The sequence below is a fragment of the Mustelus asterias genome, chromosome 1 (assembly GCF_964213995.1).
Source record: "Mustelus asterias chromosome 1, sMusAst1.hap1.1, whole genome shotgun sequence".
In the NCBI taxonomy this organism is placed as follows: Eukaryota; Metazoa; Chordata; class Chondrichthyes; order Carcharhiniformes; family Triakidae; genus Mustelus; species Mustelus asterias.
In genome coordinates, this window is record NC_135801.1 from 160,733,744 (window position 1) to 160,752,912 (window position 19,169).

The following is a 19,169-nucleotide window of genomic DNA, read 5'->3' on the forward strand; positions in this document are numbered from 1 at the left end:
TGTTCATCCCCAAATTCTTTTTTCACAGACTTGATTGGCTCATTTCAAGCTTTGCCTGGAATAGGAAAAACCCAAGAATGCGGAGGACAGTCTTGCAAAGCCCTAAACAGGAGGGGGATATGGGATTGCCAAATTTTCTGTTTTATTATTGGGCAGCCGCTATGAGAGTGGGTAGTGTGTTGGGTGCAGAGAGAGAGGTAACAGGAGGTTCCCTGTGGCTGCAGTTAGAATCTTCCTCCTGTGTTCCCTCTTCCCTGGCTGCCTTGATATGCTCCCTGGTAAATTTTCCCTCTTCCCAGTATACTAGGAGTGCACTTGTCAAGCCAACTCTTAGAATTTGGATGCAATTTAGATGCCACTTTGAGTTTCAGGCCTGGTCGCTGGTCTCCCCAGTATCGGCTAACCATTTTTGTCCTCCGTCTGTTTTGGTCGGTGCCTTCAACATATGGGCCAAGCACAGGATCAGAACATTCCGGGACTTGTATGTGGATGGCGTGTTTGCGTCATTCCAGCAGGTGGTGGATAAGTTTGCTCTACCTGCAATGCACTTTTTCAGACCTTTGCAAACTCGAGACTTTGTGCATAGGGCCGACCCACAATTTCCCACGCTCCCACCACGTGCCTCCATTGACATCTTCTTAGTGCCTTCTATTACTATGCGTGGTATCATTTCTGTTCTTTATTCTCAGATTCTTGCCCAACAAAACTCTCTATCAGTAGTTAAATCTTTATGGGAACGAGATCTGGGGGAGGAGTTCTCGGAGGAGGATTGGGACATGGTGCTACATCGAGTACACTCCTCCTAATTTGTGCCAGGTTGGGTGTGATACAATGTAAACTCCTACACAGACCATATTAACTAGCGTTCGGCTCTCTGGAATGTACCCAGGCACATGTCCCATTTGTGAACGGTGCCGGCAAACTCTGCCACCCTTTTGCATATATTCTGGGCTTGCCCACCACTGTATAACTACTAGAATTGATATTTGAGACGATTGCAGTAACGCTAGATCGGAACATAACTGCATCCCCCCCAGGCTGCCCTGTTTGGGGTCGTGCCTTTAAATCCATTGCTGCCGAAATTCCAAGTGGATTTTGTAGCTTTCACTACACTCCTGGCAAGATGACTAATCCTGTTTCGGCGGAAATCAGGTGCACCCCCGATGCACTCTCAGTGGGTGAAGGAGGTGGTAGATACCATTAAGCTGGAGAAGATGAGGTGCACACTACATGGGTCCACTGCTAGGTTCTATAAGACCTGGCAATCATTTATAGCGCATGTTGGGACACTGCAGTTGGAGCCACGTGAGTAAATACCCAATGGCCCCAGGACCCTGGGTGCTCCCACAGAATTCTCCCCCCCGCCCCGCCGATTGATGGTGCACTTTACCTGGCCCTTTACCTGAGTACGTCCACCCACCCTGCCGAGGTGCAGGGACAAACACGAGAACTTTTCTCTTTTCCCTCTCACTTTCTTTCTTCTCTCTCCTTCGCTGTCTCTCTTTCCGCTGCAATTAGACGGGACTTGGGCGGGGTGGGTGTCGGGGGTACCAGGGGCTTGTCCCCTGGCCTCGGGGAGCCCTGTGCCCAGTACACGCGAGCACCGTGTGGATCTGTATCTGTGTTTGTTTGTATGTAAAATATAAGAAAATTTTCAACAAACATATCAAAAAAAAAGAAAGGTACTAATAGTGACATGTTAAGAGATCAGAATGTGTAAATGTCAGAACAAAGGTAAGCTGTGTGTCAAAAGACAACCTGGAACAGGTAAGAGATGGCCATAGTGGGGTAGAGTAGGGGGAGGGGAGACAGTGGTAAGGGAAAAAGGATGGAAAGCAGGATAAGAAAAAAAGGGGGAGAATGGAAAAATAAATCAATGCAAGAAATGAAAAAAATTATGGAAATGGAGTGAAGGTGGAGGAGAGAGTTCACAATCTGAAGGTGTTGAACTCAACGTTCAGTCCGGAAGGCTGTAAAGTGCCTAATCAGAGATGAGGTGCTGTTCCCAAAAGAGAAAATGCTGGAAAATCTCAGCAGGTCTGGCAACATCTGTAAGGAGAGAAAAGAGCTGACGTTTCGAGTCCAGATGATCCTTTGTCAAAACTAAAATGCATAGAAAGTGGGAGATATTTATACTGCAGGGTGAAGGAATGAAAGATGAGTCATAGCCACAGAAACCGGGGGAAAAGGCTGCTAATGGCAGTCCATAGAGAGAATAAACGGTGTGAATGGTCAAATGGCAGAGAAGCTGAAATCAGAGATTAAACTGACAGATTAAGATGTGGAGGGGGGGGGGGGTGGAATGGATGGGAGAGAGGTAAAATTTAGAAAATGGGGAAAGGGGAAGCAAAGGGGGAGAAAAGGTAAGGAAAGGGGGGATAAAGTAGGGGGAAAGAGTGGGGGGGGAGAAAAATGAAGAAAGACAATAAAGAAATAAACGGTAGCGAACAGTAAAACAATTAAATAAAATGAAAACAAGGGGTCGAGATGGAGTAGAGCTAATCATCTGAAGTTGTTGAATTCGATGTTGAGACTGGAAGGCCTAGCTGGAAGATGAGGCACTGTTCCTCCAGTTTGCGTTGAGTTTCACTGGAACATTGCAGCAGACCAAGGACAGACATGTAGGCATGGGAGCAGGATCGTATGTTAAAATGGCAAGCAACAGAAGGTCAGGGTCCTGATTGCGCACGGACCCTTTTGTTTTTATTTCATTTAATTTTTACTGTTCTCTACCATTTATTTCTTCGTTGTCTTATTGTCTTCATTTTTCTCCCCCCCCCACTCTTTCCCCCTATGTTATCCCCCCTTTCCTTCCTTTTCTCCCCCTTTGCTTCCCCTTCCCCCATTTTCTAAATTTTACCTCCCTCCCATCCATTCCCAACCCCCCCTCCCCCGATATCGTCATCTGTCACAGCTTACCCTCTGATTTCAGCTTCTCTGCCGTTTGACCATTCACACCGTTTATTCTCTCTATGGATTGCTATTAGCAGCCTTTTCCCCTGGTTTCTGTGGCTATGACTCATCTTTCATTCCCTCCCCCTGCAGTATAAATATCTCCCACTTTCTATGCATTTTAGCTTTGATAAAGGGTCATCTGGACTCGAACCGTCTGCTCTTTTCTCTCCTTACAGATGCTGCCAGACCTGCTGAGATTTTCCAGCGTTTTCTCTTTTGGTTTCAGGTTCCAGCATCCGCAGTAATTTGCTTTTATTTATGAGGTGCTGTTCCTCCAGTTTGCATTGGACTTCACTGGAATATTGCAACAGGCCAAGGGTGGAAACGTGGACAGGAGAATAAGATAGTGTGTTGAGTGGCAAGCGATAAGAAGATATGCGTCCTGCTTGCAGGCGGACTGAAGATGTTCCGCAAATGGTCACCCAGTCTGCATTTGGTCTCTCCAATGTAGAGCAGACCGCACTGGGAGCAGCGAATGCAATAGACCAAATTAAATGAGGTGAATGTGAAGCTTCCTCATCAACAGAGGAGGACAGGCTGCCTGCAGATGGAGCAGGATTAAGTAGATTAGGCAGGATTAAGCAGCCTCAGAACAGGGTGAGAATAGCACTATCAGTGACTGTGAAGGTGACTGTTGCCTAAAACCTTTTTTGTATTGTGATCCTTCCAGGCTTGAGCAGGTAACATTTCCACATCTCCCAATTTGTCATCCAGTGAAGGAGAAGGGAGGTGACTGAAGCTCCTTTTTGCCAGGAGAGTACATTGTACTCTTTCCAACTAGAGAGAAGCAGAGTTGCATGTGGTTTCACAGTAAGCAGACTTCCCCATGGTGCAGAGTGCCATTGACTGCACACAAGTGGCTTTGCAGGCACCACATCCAAGTTACAGATGAACTGTACCATAAAGAATTCTACACCCTTGATGTGTGGGTAGTGTGTGACCAAGCTCAGTACATCATGCAGTCAAATGTTTGGAACGCTGGCAACAGTCATGATGTCTTATCCCATGCCAATCCACTGTTCCATTAGGTTTTGGACTACAATTTTAAACCTGCCAGTTAACAAGGTCTATCCACTGACCACCATGTGAAACCCAACTACGTTTGAGCAAAATGGATGAAATGAGAGGCAGGACGATGGGTTTCTCTCCTGCAACAACTCCACTGGCTGGATCTCTTTGGAGGAGTCCTGTCGTATCCAGCAAAGTGCATGTCACAATTTGTCAAGCAATGCTGTATCCTGCGCAACCTCATTATCATGAGGCACACAGTAAACATTGTGAAAAATAATGGGATGGAACGTTAGCACAGTGGTTCGCACTGCTGCTTCACAGCGCCAAGGACCTGGGTTCAATTCCCAGCTTGGGTCACTGTCTGTGTGGAGTTTGCAAGTTCTCCCCGTGTCTGTGTGGGTTTCCTCCGGGTGCTCCGGTTCCCTTCCACTTTCTGAAAGACATGCTGGTTAGGTGCATTGACCCGAGTTGACGCCAGACTGTGGCGACGAGGGGAATTTCACAGTAATTTCATTGCAGTGTTAATGTAAGCCTTACTTGTGACTAATAAATAAACTTTAACTTTAAAAATAGGAGAAGGGAGTGTGTGCAAGATGTTTGTGTGAGGTTTGGAGCAGTGCTAATTATGTGAGAGTAAGATGAAGCTATGAATGTGAGGCCTGAACTGTGCTTGCTTGGGTCCGTTGGTAGGCGAGTGAAAGGGTGGTAGTGAATTGAGTAGCTTGTGGGGCTATTGGTTCATTTTTAAGGGTATGCCACTTGAAAATGTGCTTACTGATCTTGACCATTTATGTGAGGTCATTGAACTTCTTGCAGGAATACCTCCAGGTTTTTGGGGCTACTCTGCTGGCATGGGCCCCAACAGCTATATGTTCCTGCTTCCTTCACAGGAAGGTGTCCTGGTCTCCTGTGGATGAAGGTCCTGTCCACTTCCTGTGTCAGAGAATATCAAAGCACGCCCTTTACTAAATTGTGCCATTAGTCAGTGCTCTTCTGGCACAGAATGGCTTCTTCTACTGCAGCCAGAATGAATCCCTCCTGGCTTGTAAATAGTGCAGGTTAGCTTTAAGTGTTACTATCCTTATAAAAATCTGAGCCATCCACTGAGCCTTGCAGCCACTCAGTAGCATGATTACTGCTGAGCTGCACACTGCTGACATTTGAATTAGCAATCTGCATAAAGTTTACAAACTGCCTGCATTGGAAGGAACAGGAGCAGGTTAACCTCCCATTGCAATCCCCGTGTCTATTTTCAGGTCTTACTGAATTGTTCCCTTAATGTTCAGTGCAGTTCTTAATAAAATATAGCATTTTACCTGTGAATTGTCTGTTGGTTAATTAGCTCTTATAACCTTTTGTTACAGTAAGTAGTCTCACAACACCAGGTTAAAGTCCAACAGGTTTATTTGGTAGCACGAACTTTCGGAGCGTTGTCCCTTCATCGACTCACCTGATGAAGGGGGAAAGCTCGTGCTACCAAATAAACCTGTTGGACTTTAACCTGATGTTGTGAGGCTCCTTACTGTGCCTACCCTAGTCCAATGCCGGCAACTCCACATCACGGCAACCTTTTGTTATAGCATCAAGGTATTCATTCTAATAGCTTTTAATCCATCTAATACAAGGCATCTGGAGTATGAGGGAAGGTTTGCTGATTTTTAAAATTCTTTCATGGGATGTGGGTGTTGCTGGCTAGGATAGCGTTTATTTCCCATTCTAATTGCTTTTGAGAAGGTGGTGGTGAGCTGCCTTCTTAAGCCGCTGCAATCCATGCGGTGTAGGAAAGTGCTGTTAGGAAGGGAGTTCTGCAAATTTGACCCAACGACAGTGTAGAAACGGCGATATAGTTCCAAGTCAGCAAGGCACCACCATCTTTTTTGACTTCCAAGACTCATTACTTCCTGTCCCTCCCCCATACCATTTTTCATTTTTCCCTTATCTTCAATGGTTTCATTTTCAGCACCTTTGCTCCTCTGAATTCACTGCTTTCGCGAAACATAAACCCTTACTCATGACCATCTATTTGTCATTACCATAAGAGACAGGAGCCGGAATGGGCCATCTGGCCCCTCAAACCACCTCCACAAATCAATAAGATTATAGTCGATCTGTTTGTGACCTTAACTCCATTTTCCTGTCTTCCCGCCCCATGACCCTACACTCCCTTGCAGGTCAAAAATCTGTCAAATTAATCTTAAAAGTATTCAGATATATATACCTTATAATATTGATCACTGACTCCAGCTCAAAAATATTTTCCATGTGTTTCCATACATATTTTAGGTTGCACCAAAGTTAAAGTGCTCTTTTAGATTGTTGTTGCCCAGTCATGTCAATGTAACTTGCCAGATTTGGTAATGTGATAGCAATAGCAATTTCACACATCGGATATTGATTCCCCATGTAATTGGGATTTTGAACTATTCCACAACCAATGCACCTATTTCTGGCTAATGCATAGTACATTAGGAGCCCGCGCACAATTTGTGCACAGGACTATCAGGCGTATCTCCGTCTACAATTAATTTCCTCCAGCAGTATACTTCTCCCCTCCCCCCAAAAAAGGCCTTTCTAATCCCCTTTCCTATGCATGGCACCCTCTGAAAACCTCAAGATCAATGTACTGAAGCAAATGAGCTCAGCTTGCAGTATGGGACATTATCATCCCCACGCGGTTTAATATCCCACTCAGGTATAATGATGCTTTAGGATAAAAGCAAATTGCTGCAGACGCTGGGATCTGAAAATCGCAGCAGGTCTGACAGCAGCAATGTTTCCACATTGGCTCTGTTCTCTCTCCACAGATGCTGTCAGACCTGCTGAGATTTTCCAGCGTTTTCTATTTTTGTAGAATCATAGAATCTCTACAGTGCAGGAGGCCAATCGGCCCATCGAGTCTGCACCGACAACAATCGCACCTAGGCCTTATCCCCGTAAACCCTCATATTTACCCCACTAATCCCTCTAACCGACGCATCCTGGGACACTAAGGGGCAACTTAGCATGGACCTAACCTGCACATCTTTGGACCTTGGGAGGAAACTGGAGCACCCGGAGGAAACCCACGCAGACACAGGGAGAATGTGCAAACTCCACACAGACAGTGACCCAACCCGGGAATCAAACCCAGGTCCCTGGAGCTGTGAGATAGCAATGCTAACCACTGTGCCACCCTGCCGCCTGTAATATGTGTGTAATGGTATTTTAATGTCTGTGTTTAACAACATGTCAGAAGTTATTGGATGGATTGGAAAATGGGAATCTCTGATGAAATAATCCGACATTACTTTGGCCAGGATTTTCCGGCCCCGTTGTGGCAGGACAGGCGATTTGGTGGCCCAGGCAAAAGTTCATAGACTTTCCGCGGGACTGGATGATTCTGGCATTGGGCGGGGCTGGAAAATCCACCCTTAGTGTAAGACAGTTAGAAAGTTTAATTCATAACAGATCCGTAAAGCTTCTTCAAATATTGATGATCAATCAGCCTTTGCTCATGACAGGGTCCACAGCTGGGTTCTTACTGGCAGCAAATTCAGAAGCGAACTTTTGTTGTTGAAAATATTTGTTCTAAAATTAACCCCACAAATTATTTTCTTTTTTTCTCTTTCAAAACAGGGCATGACTCCAATAAAGACTGGAGATACTCCATTTAGAAAGAATACGGCATTTTCTAAACCAATAATGGAAACATTGGATAGCTAACAACCGACAGCCTGGAAAATAACATGGCTCCCATGAAATGAATCACTTACAGTAATTAGATTAAGCATAGATATTTTAGAAATGTTGCTACTTGTTTTCTTCCCCTTACTCCTTTTATACAGAATCTGGAACTTTCTGATACAAATAAAAATCTGTTAAAATATTATAAATGATATTTTTCAATGTGTCTAGTGGCACTGCCGATGAAGAGAAGAGTGTGTACCAGAACCTGAATCCCACCTGGTTAGATAGCGTAATGCATAAAAGTCCCATTCCTGCAACTATTTCTGCTATATTCTTACAGTATGAATTACACTGCCAGTCTGCAATTTTCTATCCATTAAAATTAATGGGCAAAGAATATAGCCTGGCCAGTCCATGACGTTCTGCCGATTAATTCCAATAGATACGTGTTTGATTCATATCTTCACCCACACTTTTCTCCTGCTCTGGGGAATAATGGAGAAGTTTTGGAAGGATTATCAGGCTGATTGTCACCCTGATTGAACCATGTCACTTGTTCCGTGACCAACAGGTTCTGGAGAGGGACTTGAACCAGGAACTCCTGACTCAGAGACATGGTGCTACTTATAGACTTATAAGACCTCCGTATGAATACCAAATTGCAGGCTGATCACCAGGAGTATACATTTTTGGCAGAGAGAACCTTCAATCTCTACTTCAACAATATTTGACATTGGGCTGGATTTTCCAGCCGCGCTCACCCCGAAACTGGAAAACACTGCCTGATGTCAACAAACCTTTGCATGGTCAACCTCCCCACCACCTCCCCCCCCCCCCCCCCCCCCCCGCCCCCCCCGCCCCTCCCCCCCCCCAAACACTTGAGTCCTTTAGAAAAAAAAAAGTTTGCTCTCCATGGATGGCTCGGCCACTGTAACAATGAGTGAACATCATTTGTCCCCCCTCTCCCTACCCCCCCCCCCCCCAAGAACTAATTGCCATTTTGCAGGACTAGTCAAGTTCAGTAGTGCTGCTGTGCATCCATACCAAGATCAGAAGAGCTGGGCCAGCCATTAAATGGAGTGGTGTGGAAAATGCAGTGCTGGTCAACCACCTAGTGGACAGAGCAGACAGATCCACCAGTGTACCAAAAAGAACCACATTGGACCCTTTTTAGAAAGGCCTTTACTCGGGTGATAAATTGTCTTCTCTTGAATATTCCAGGATCGAACACTTTGGTGAACCCCACGTCTGCTGGTAAAATTTACTTACCGGCGTATAATATCTGAGACTAGTGGGAACTCTGCCCAGTGAAGCCACCCCACTCGGCACAACCCTATTTGCACCAGGGACTGTTGCAGGTTGATTCTGAATTTCAAATCAGCAAAAATGCAATATTGTTAGACAAATTTGATTTTGTTCATGTCTGCCTATTAGAATTTTGCACAATAGGACTATTTTCTACTAAATTACTTTGGTAGGAAACAGTGAGTTTTCACTCATAGGGGTGATATTGGTGAAGGAGGAAATTTTCCAGAAAACCATATTTGCATCATCAAACATATTTTTATTGGACTAATTGGCACCACTCATAACGGGCCAACAATGCAGAGGGGCACCCCCGGATGGATATTCGATCGGGTCTCCCCCTGCACAGCTGAGAGACTCACGAATTTCAGAAACTACGGAAGATCCCTAATCTGCCTAGCAACAGCGCATAGCTGCATTTTAAACTGGCCAAGGAAGATCAAGATCCCTATGAAACGAGACAGAGAGTGGGTTATCAAAACCAAGCTATCACTGAAATATTACCAATTCGGCCAAGGCAGACATAAAAATCTGATAAACTAAGAGATAAGGATAAAAGGTTAAGAATGAAATACCCCAGACACCCAACAGGACAGGATGACATTAACACTCAATCTCACAAGCAGGAAACACAGACACGGAACAATAGGACCAATTTAAATAAGAGGACACATAGAGATAGTAATGGGAAACGCATTTAGACACCGGGGCAGGACCAAGTAATCCCATTAACACGAACACACACCATACAAATGCTAATCCATGAAACTTCCTAGGGACTTTTGAAACTGACAGACCACTTTATACATTGTGTAAAAAAAGGCATAATCAAATGTTCCCGCGCGAATTTTGGATCCCTATAAAGATCCAGAGCTGATGTGATTTAATTGAGATCAACGTGGCCAAGCCACTGTTTCTGAGCTGGCTACGGGGGTCTCCCTGGGATCCCAGTAATTGTACAATAAAGACACGCTTTGAACCTTGATTTGCGACTCAACTTCTATTCTGCACTGGTAAGGGATATTTCCCTACAATAGGGGTAGGGCCTGGGTGGGATTGTGGTCGGTGCAGACTCGATGGGCCGAATGGCCTCCTTCTGCACTGTAGGGTTTCTATGATTCTATGATTCTATGAAAATGGCGTAGTCACGGCAGGATTTGATATCTGACTTCTGACTGATGGCCACAGTTTGAAAGTCGGGATCAAATTTAAACGAATCTGATACAAATCCAGAGCAGTCAAAGGCGAGTGCAGGTCTCCGTTCAAAGTGAGGTACCTTTAAGGGTTAGGGTTTGTCTGTTTTAAGTATTGTTGTCTTGTAGAACTGTATAATCTTGCCTAAGTTTTTAAATTGAAACAGAAGTCCGCACTAAAGAGGTACAGGTCAGAACGACCGCGTGGAAAAAGGTAAGTAACTTTTAACTTTAATAGGAGTAAAGGACCAGAGGTAAAGATAACAGGTTTTGGGCTATTTGATAACAGGAATTAAGACTAATATAAAGATAAGTACCGCATGCAGAACTAATTGGTGTAACTAACCCAGGATTGTAAATGAAACCGCTGTCTGTGCCAAGGCAATAGGACAAGGGAGTGCTTGACTCAAGGTGCCCTACCCTAAACTGGACGTTAAGAGGAGAAATCTCCCACGCTAAGGTTGGGTTTTGAAGCGGGCGCTAAGAGGCACAGGCACTCAGGGTGCAAGGCACGGACAGTGTAAATCGGGTAACAACACTGACTCTGAAGGGACGAACAACCTCAGAGTCGATACAGTTACTAACTATAACAGGGGCTTTGATAACAGAATACATGTGTGTAAGTGTTGAGGAAAAGGGGACCCGATCCATCCTGACCAAGAGACACGACGACGGAGGATCCATTAGGGACCCGGGCGGAGTTTGATAACCTTGTTCGTCTGTAGGGAACACCACAGCCCATAGCAGGATACCCGGTTTTGGGGTAACGGATCAACCCTGCTAGTGGGGGTGGTGGCCGAGCGGGAGGCGTTGTACTTAGAGGGGCTGGGAACAGGGGCGGACAAACCCACTAAACAACCAGCACACATCCCAATAAGACAACACAAAATAGTCCAAGCGTGAGGTGTCAGGAATAGTTGGGGGAGCCCAGGGGAAAGAGACCCACTGGAACCTCACTACGAGAACCTACAGCAATACAGACGGTGCTGGGGCAGTATCAGTGACAGGAGATAAGGGAGAGAGTTGAGGCACTTTTACTGTAGCAGCCAGCATACGGGGGTTGCAGGACTGCTAGACAGAAAAATGGCAGACCACGTTGTTAAGGGAGAAACTGCAGTAGCTCTCATTTTGAAGTATCTGTTAGCCAGAGAAGCGATTGTTGCAAAGATGAAACGGAATGGGTGGAACGCATCACAAACTTTAGAAGATCAAAGAAAGTGGGTAGACGGAGTTAAACGGGACAAAACAAAAGTAATGGGAGTAATATTAGTGACCCAGTTAGCTGGACTAATTGAGGAAGTAAATGCCTCTATGGAGGAGAGACACAAAGAGACAGAGCAAATTAAAGTATTACAGGAGAGAGTGAGGGAATTAGAATACAGAAACCACACTGCGGAGATAACGCAGAGATCAGAGGAAACGGACCCTCGGCGCCCATACGAGTCAGTGCAGAAACATACAGCCACTCCAGCATCAAAAGAAAACATAGACAATTATAATCTAGCGCCAGTCACGAGAGGAGGGACGTTAGCACAACCAAAGGCAACCTATAAGCCTTTTACGCCAGGGGAAAGGCAGCAGATGGATAGGAGAGATCTTAGTTTTTGTATTTCAGTGTGTTTGTGAGATCTGGTAGCTTGTCGAATGTAGGTGGTTGTTGTTGTAATTAGATTGAGAGCAGGGAGCTCTTTGTTCCTGTGGAATGTTTGCTACAGGCAGTGGGTGCAGTACATTGCACCTTGGTTTAGCCTCAGGGGGCTGGGAGAGTGTTAAAACTGTTAAAGATTAAAGTGATAGGATTTCTTGAATTTACTTCTGCTTTGAGTTAATTACAGTTTGGAAGAAAGAAGAATAAAAGCGATTGTCTTAATCAATGTTCTGTATTCTCTTTGAATGTTTTACACTCATCCCAGTCTGAAATGATAAGTTTGAATGAAAAAGGATGTACTGTGGAATGACTTTTGGAAGCTTCCATGTGTGTGTGTGTGTGTTTAAACAAAGTGGTTGCGTGGATGCTTTGTTGTTGTTTGTTTTAATGTTAAGAAAGGATTTAAACCTTGGAAGGAAGCATGTGCTCTTTCCTTTGTCTTGAAGTAGAAATTATAAGAGTTAGTTGAGGAGTTAAGAGAAGAAAATAAGTTATTTTGTGGAAAGGTAGAAAAGCAGGAACAAAAGACTGAGGTCTATGAATTAGTTTAAAGTATATCAAGTCAGTGAAATACAGTATTAATCGCAGAATATCGCGATTTGCGAACGTCAGATAGTTTAGTATTCGGAACTAGTTAAAATTATGTACTGCCGTCGGAATTTCATGAGCCATCAAGGTTCAAGGTTTGCCAAATATAAAAGCACTGCAAAGCTTAAAACCTAGCCAGTTAAGAAACCAAAATGTTCCTAATCAAATAACTGGTATGTATTGTACCTGCTTTGATTTTGATTCGGCGCCTGTTACTTTTCCTAGAGTGCGGGGGTTTCGATCTGGAGCTCAGTTTAAAAAAAAAGAAACGGCTTAAATTAAAAGGGTTTGGATATCACGGGTACGATGTGTAAAGTGGTATGATACAACTGCCGCTTGATTATTTTTATTATACAGTATAGCACTGCCATATAGACACAAGAATAACATCAAATCCTGAAAAGCCTTAACCAACTTTGTATGATATATTCATATACTATATTGGGCATTGATAAAGACATAATTATTTTGTGAAGTACTGTGGTGTAGCGCTTGCACGCAAACAAATGATCAAATTAGAGATAGTGTAAGAGTACTCATATAAAGATCGGAACTGTATGGCATGTGATTTTAATGGGGAAAGCGATGTCTTTTGATAAGATTACATACAAATGAATGGATGTCCAATTGCAGCCAAAAAAGGCCAGTACAAAGTGTTATTTAATTCACACTAAGCTTGCTATGGATGGGGGATGCCAATTCAAGTTGATTCGGACCAGGGAACACATTTCACAGGAAAGGTTCTGAAAAACATTTGCCAACTATTAGGAATAAAACAAAAAATTTCACATCCCCTATCACCCACAAAGTTCCGGGATGGTGGAGAGGATGAATCGGACTCTAAAAATAACAATGGCAAAAGCAATGCAATCCTCAGGTAGAAATTGGACAGAAGTCCTACCTGCAGTTCTGATGAGGCTTAGGGCGACCACAAATCGAACTACCGGCTTGACTCCATACGAGCTGATGACCGGGCGAGCAATGCACTTACCCGAAAACATTATTACAGGCTGGACAGATGTGGGTCCGATAAAAGATAGGATCCGACAATACATCCGAGACCTTAGCACCCAATTGAAGGGGATGCGCCGGTCCGTAATTTCTAATCAGGCACAGGTCGACGCAGAGGGGGACTCAGAAATATTACCAGAAGTCCCAAAAGCCGGGAGCCGGGTATTAACAAAAGTGCTTCCTGCAAAACCAGGATTTGCCCCAAGATGGCACGGACCTTACGAGGTCATTATTAGCGGAGATACCTGTGCCTGTATAGATATAAGGGGACAGGGGGTCTGGAAACACTGGACCCAATTAAAACTATATGAGAACAAATGAACTAAAAGATACCGTTTTGCTCATTCAACTTCAACAGGAACCAGGACCAGATCTACTATCAAGACGTCGGAACCAACTACTTTTAATTTGATTGCCTGTTTATTTTCTGTATATACTGTAATTGTAAAATACTGTTGAAAAAAAAAAAGAGCGATATGGGAACAGGGACATATCTGATAATAACCCTGACCATTGTAAATACACTCCAACATATGGGGGTTAGGGGAGCAGAACCACCAATCATGGAAGGAAACCTATTCCTGAAAACACACATCCAGATCTATGGGAATAGGACCGCTTGTTACCCCTCAGCGCGATCAGTAAACTCCCTATTCATCGCAACACCAGGGTGGCTCCCACAAGAGTTATTCACTATTGACACATCGGGGGCACCCTGCAAAGAACATATTGGGTACTTTAAGCAAGGGATACAAGGAAGGTGTGTAGAGCTCACTGAGCCGGGAATTCTAAGGGGGACGGGACCCCAACCGGAGGAGACACATGGGAACTACCCACAATGTTTTAAGGGAGAGGGATGGGGGTGCGTGCATGCCTTTGTCCCTAAAAATGATTCATGCGCTGAGGCACATTGTGCTCTCCAGGAGTGCCGGGTCCGGGAAGGACACTTCACTTGTGACTGCAAGCAACAAAAATGCATTGCAGTCACCGCGGGTAGGCAGCTTATGTGTGGCAAGTGCAACAGCACCCACGTAAGCTCAGCCTCAGGGACATATCCATTTGATTCTCACCAAGAGGTACAATCAAGTGGACAGTCCAGGGGGAGGGAAGGTTCCACAAGATGGGGCCATGCGGTCAAACGACCCCGGGGTAATGCATGTTATCGGGTTAAAGACGGGTACGTGTTTTTATTTAAAAATGTATATATGACGGCCACAGACAGGCCTCCAAGGTTCTTTTCCGTAGGGACAATCAGACCTCTCACGGTTCCATGCCCAAGTGAAGGGCATGTCCAGAAACGCATAGTGACCAGGGCCATCAGCGCAGAATTTTGCTCCGACTGGCAGGCCCCTGTCACACTAGGGTCTTCTTTAGGATATGGATTTCTGGGGACACTATCCCTGGGAGGCGCCGCAGGGGTGATCAGTGCCAGTAATAGGAACTTCTTCATATGTGGACTGACCATTTTAGGAAACAACACCCTACAAGCATTAGGCGCAATTGACCAAGAACTCGCAGAACTCAGACTATACACACAACAAACGAGATATGCGGTGGACTATCAGCTAGCCAGACAAGGGGGGGTATGCACCATCATCAAGGAAAAATGCATCACATATGTACACGACGAGACACTAAACATAACAGCAGCCATGTCCGGGATACAAAAGCAATTGGATAACTTTAAACAGGGGTTAACAGGGACTGATGGGTGGTTAGGATGGCTGTTTAACACAGTTTGGGGAGCATATATTATGAAGGGATTAATCCTAGTAGTAGCCATCCTGTTCACACTCTGCCTTGGCCTAACCTGTATTAAAGTGATATGTGCAAATATTACATCAAGAATGCTACCCACTGCCAGTATCCAGATGCAAGAACTTAACAACGACCCAGAAGAGGAGGAACAACGGCAAGGACAACAGCTGTACAAATCACTGTTCCTCTGAAGGTCGTCCATGGGGGGTCAGCCATGAATGGCACCCCCTGGACGAGAGGAGGGACTGAAGGAGGAAATTTTCCAGAAAACCATATTTGCATCATCAAACATATTTTTATTGGACTAATTGGCACCACTCATAACGGGCCAACAATGCAGAGGGGCACCCCCGGATGGATATTCGATCGGGTCTCCCCCTGCACAGCTGAGAGACTCACGAATTTCAGAAACTACGGAAGATCCCTAATCTGCCTAGCAACAGCGCATAGCTGCATTTTAAACTGGCCAAGGAAGATCAAGATCCCTATGAAACGAGACAGAGAGTGGGTTATCAAAACCAAGCTATCACTGAAATATTACCAATTCGGCCAAGGCAGACATAAAAATCTGATAAACTAAGAGATAAGGATAAAAGGTTAAGAATGAAATACCCCAGACACCCAACAGGACAGGATGACATTAACACTCAATCTCACAAGCAGGAAACACAGACACGGAACAATAGGACCAATTTAAATAAGAGGACACATAGAGATAGTAATGGGAAACGCATTTAGACACCGGGGCAGGACCAAGTAATCCCATTAACACGAACACACACCATACAAATGCTAATCCATGAAACTTCCTAGGGACTTTTGAAACTGACAGACCACTTTATACATTGTGTAAAAAAAGGCATAATCAAATGTTCCCGCGCGAATTTTGGATCCCTATAAAGATCCAGAGCTGATGTGATTTAATTGAGATCAACGTGGCCAAGCCACTGTTTCTGAGCTGGCTACGGGGGTCTCCCTGGGATCCCAGTAATTGTACAATAAAGACACGCTTTGAACCTTGATTTGCGACTCAACTTCTATTCTGCACTGGTAAGGGATATTTCCCTACAACATTGGCAAGGTAGCATTCATTGTCCATCCTTAAGTTTAGCTGTGGACATTAGTATAGGACTGGAGTCACATGTAGATCAGATCATGGGTGAAATTTTCTCATTTTTCACCAAGTATCAACTCAGATGGGGAAAGTGAAGTGCAGCCCACCATTTGCATTGCCAGACACATAGTTTAAAAAAATAAGGAGGCTGGTCCAAGCCCACCCTGCCAGCAACCTTGACTCTTCACAGATCTCGAAATGAAAAAAGAACCCCATCCCACCTGATATGGAGATGTCAGTGTTAGACTGGGGTGGACAAGATGAGAGGTCACACGATACCAGGTTATAGCCCAACAGGTTTATTTGAAATCACAAGCTTTCGGTGCACTGCTCCTTCACCCCTTTAACCTCCCCCCAAGGACACAGACATGGACCCCACATACCCCAAACCCAATGAATAAGGAATCCCCCACGGGACTCCCCACTGCCCCCGCACCACCCTCAACACTGCTCCCTGGTACAGCCCACTGATGTAAAAGTGTTTTCGGTCTCCCACTCGATCTTCCTCCACTTCACCATTCCCAGGCACCGAAAACAGGGGGTAGAATATCTCCCCTTAAGTAAATGCGTCAAGTTCCCTTCTCTGAGTGAGATTACATGGAATTTGTAGCACAGAAACAGGCCATTCAGGATGAACTTGTCCATGCCAATGCTTCAGCTCCACACGGACCTTCACCCATCTTATTTTCTCTATTAGCATAACCCTCTATTCCTTTCCCCCTCAGTTGTGTTTCTAGCTTTCTGTTAAATATTTCTATGCTAGCTGCCTCAATTACTTGTGGCAACAAGTTCCACATTCCCAACACTCCCTGAGTAAAGAAGTTCCTCTTAAATACCGCATTGGATTTTTGATAACCAGCTTACTTTTATGGCCCCTAGCTTTGGACTCCCCACAAGTAAAAGCTTTTTCTGTATGACTGCTTTATCCCTTTCAAAATTTTAAAAACATTGAGCTCGTTGGGTTTATTCCAACAATTTTGTAGTTTTCATTGTCACTTAATCCCTGGTGTCAGTTGACTAATTGCCAGATCTAACAAATCTAGTTGCTCAGTCTGCAATCATTTGAACTCTGGCCATCCAGCATATTAGGTCACTGCCATTACCATTAACTTACTGTGTCTTTTACTCATCAATGCTTCAAATGTTATTGTTACCCATTTTTCATATTTGCTGTTCTTTTTAATTGACTTTTAGCTACATGAACACTTTCCCCAGATTTATTTGCAGCTATCAGCAGAAGTCCAGAAGTCCATAGCAGTAGAACTCAAATAACTACTCAAATCATGCATTCAGACAAATTTGACTGGAGGAAACAAGTTTGGTTCTGTGAGTCATACATATAGCTGAACTGCCAAGCACCCAGGGAGATAATGCCTTTCAACCATTTTGTATTTAACAATCCACATTGAACTAAAAAGTTGTTCAGCTACATGCAAATTAAGCTTTACAGATTTATTTTTAAATCTAAAGTTTTAGTTTTAATTGATTATAACAATATATGTTGTGTGTATTTATATAATATTGCAAATAGTTTATTAAAATATTTTTTGAGATTCTTAATGTTTCTTGTGTAAAATTAACATCTGGAAGACTACAAAATATTTTGCCATTTTAATGGCAGCAGACCAATGGAAATATTCCTTTACTCCAGACATTGAGACAAATCACTGTGTTACTGTATTATTTGATCATTTCCTGTGTAATGCTAGTATATCTTTAAGAAATGTTTTTTAAAAAATCTTGTTCTCTGTAGTTTGTAAGCAGGTTTTCTTGTTCATTGTTGTCGCGCTGTCTGCTTAGAAGTTCTTTTATTGCTGCTTCAATGGTTTAAATGGGGTTTTGTTTACTTCACTCTGGGCTTCATGCAGTGTCTGTGATTTTATGATCTTTTGCATTGTTAGGGGGGAGAATGATCGATAGGTCAGGTGACAAGAGTTCTTTCGTTTTCAGTTTTGGGCTGCCGGCTGCTAGAAGGTGTTTAGAATTTAGAAGGTGTTTGGACATCTGACTGAAAAAGTGTTTTTCTTTCTCTCTCCCTGGTATTGTAAATTCTGCTGGCTAGCTGGAAGCAGGTCTTCTTGCCTTCCTGGAGTGAGAATTCTATCTCTCAGTAGTGGCATTATCTTTACTTTGAGTGCTGCTGGAAGTTACAAGGCTGGGAAGTCAGAGTTTCAATTTTCCAACCAAAGGACTAAGTTCTGGCATCACCTGAGCATTTGTATTTTCTGTGCTAAACCTCTGGCACGTGTATGTTCATAGGGAAGTTTCTTTGGTTGGAACATTTTATAGAATTTTTAAGGTTTATACAATATGGTTGTTGTTTCTTTTTCTTGTTTGTAATTGCTAAAAGTTATTTCTACATGTTAACTGCATTCTTAAATAAACTTTGTTTGATAAAAGCGCCCTAGTGGGTCAGTTGAATCATACCTGAAGTGAACCACCTGAAATGACCCTAGATCCACAGCAATGTGGTTGATTCTTTCCCTAGCCAAATTCAAATTGCAAAGCTTATGATTCAGGCAGACCTCATAAAACACTTTGGAGTTTCTGACCTGAATTATATCACCTGAGTGAATGTAAGGAAGATAAGCCTTGTTCTTAGAATATATTGGTTAACCATACCAAACCTATAGCACTTGTTGCAATATATCCTTTGAGGCAAAATCATTTTTGAGATTAATTTGAACAGTGAAAAATGTAATGACTGACAATACAATTCTGTGATTTTAGTTTGTAAAGGATGCACTACAGTAATTGGGCATCTGGTAGCTTTGTAATGCAATTTTTGATCAATGTGTTTGTTATTTCAATCTGGCTTATCAAGTATTATCTTTTGCATACATGATCACAAAAACAATAAGATTAGAATTATTACATCCTATTAAATTTGTAAGTTAAGCTAATTCATTCATATATTTTG

At 43.6% G+C, this 19,169-nt stretch overlaps 1 protein-coding gene across 1 annotated transcript in view; it reads left to right on the forward strand.

Moving 5' to 3' along the window:
* Positions 1–8,356, forward strand: part of spag8 (sperm associated antigen 8) — a 38,350-nt gene extending 29,994 nt beyond the window's left edge. The window contains exon 6 of the mRNA XM_078226286.1: positions 7,582–8,356. Within this exon, the coding sequence (XP_078082412.1) occupies positions 7,582–7,668 (87 nt within the window). The 3' untranslated portion in view covers positions 7,669–8,356. The remainder of the gene's footprint in view (positions 1–7,581) is intronic.
* Positions 8,357–19,169: the final 10,813 nt, after the last annotated feature.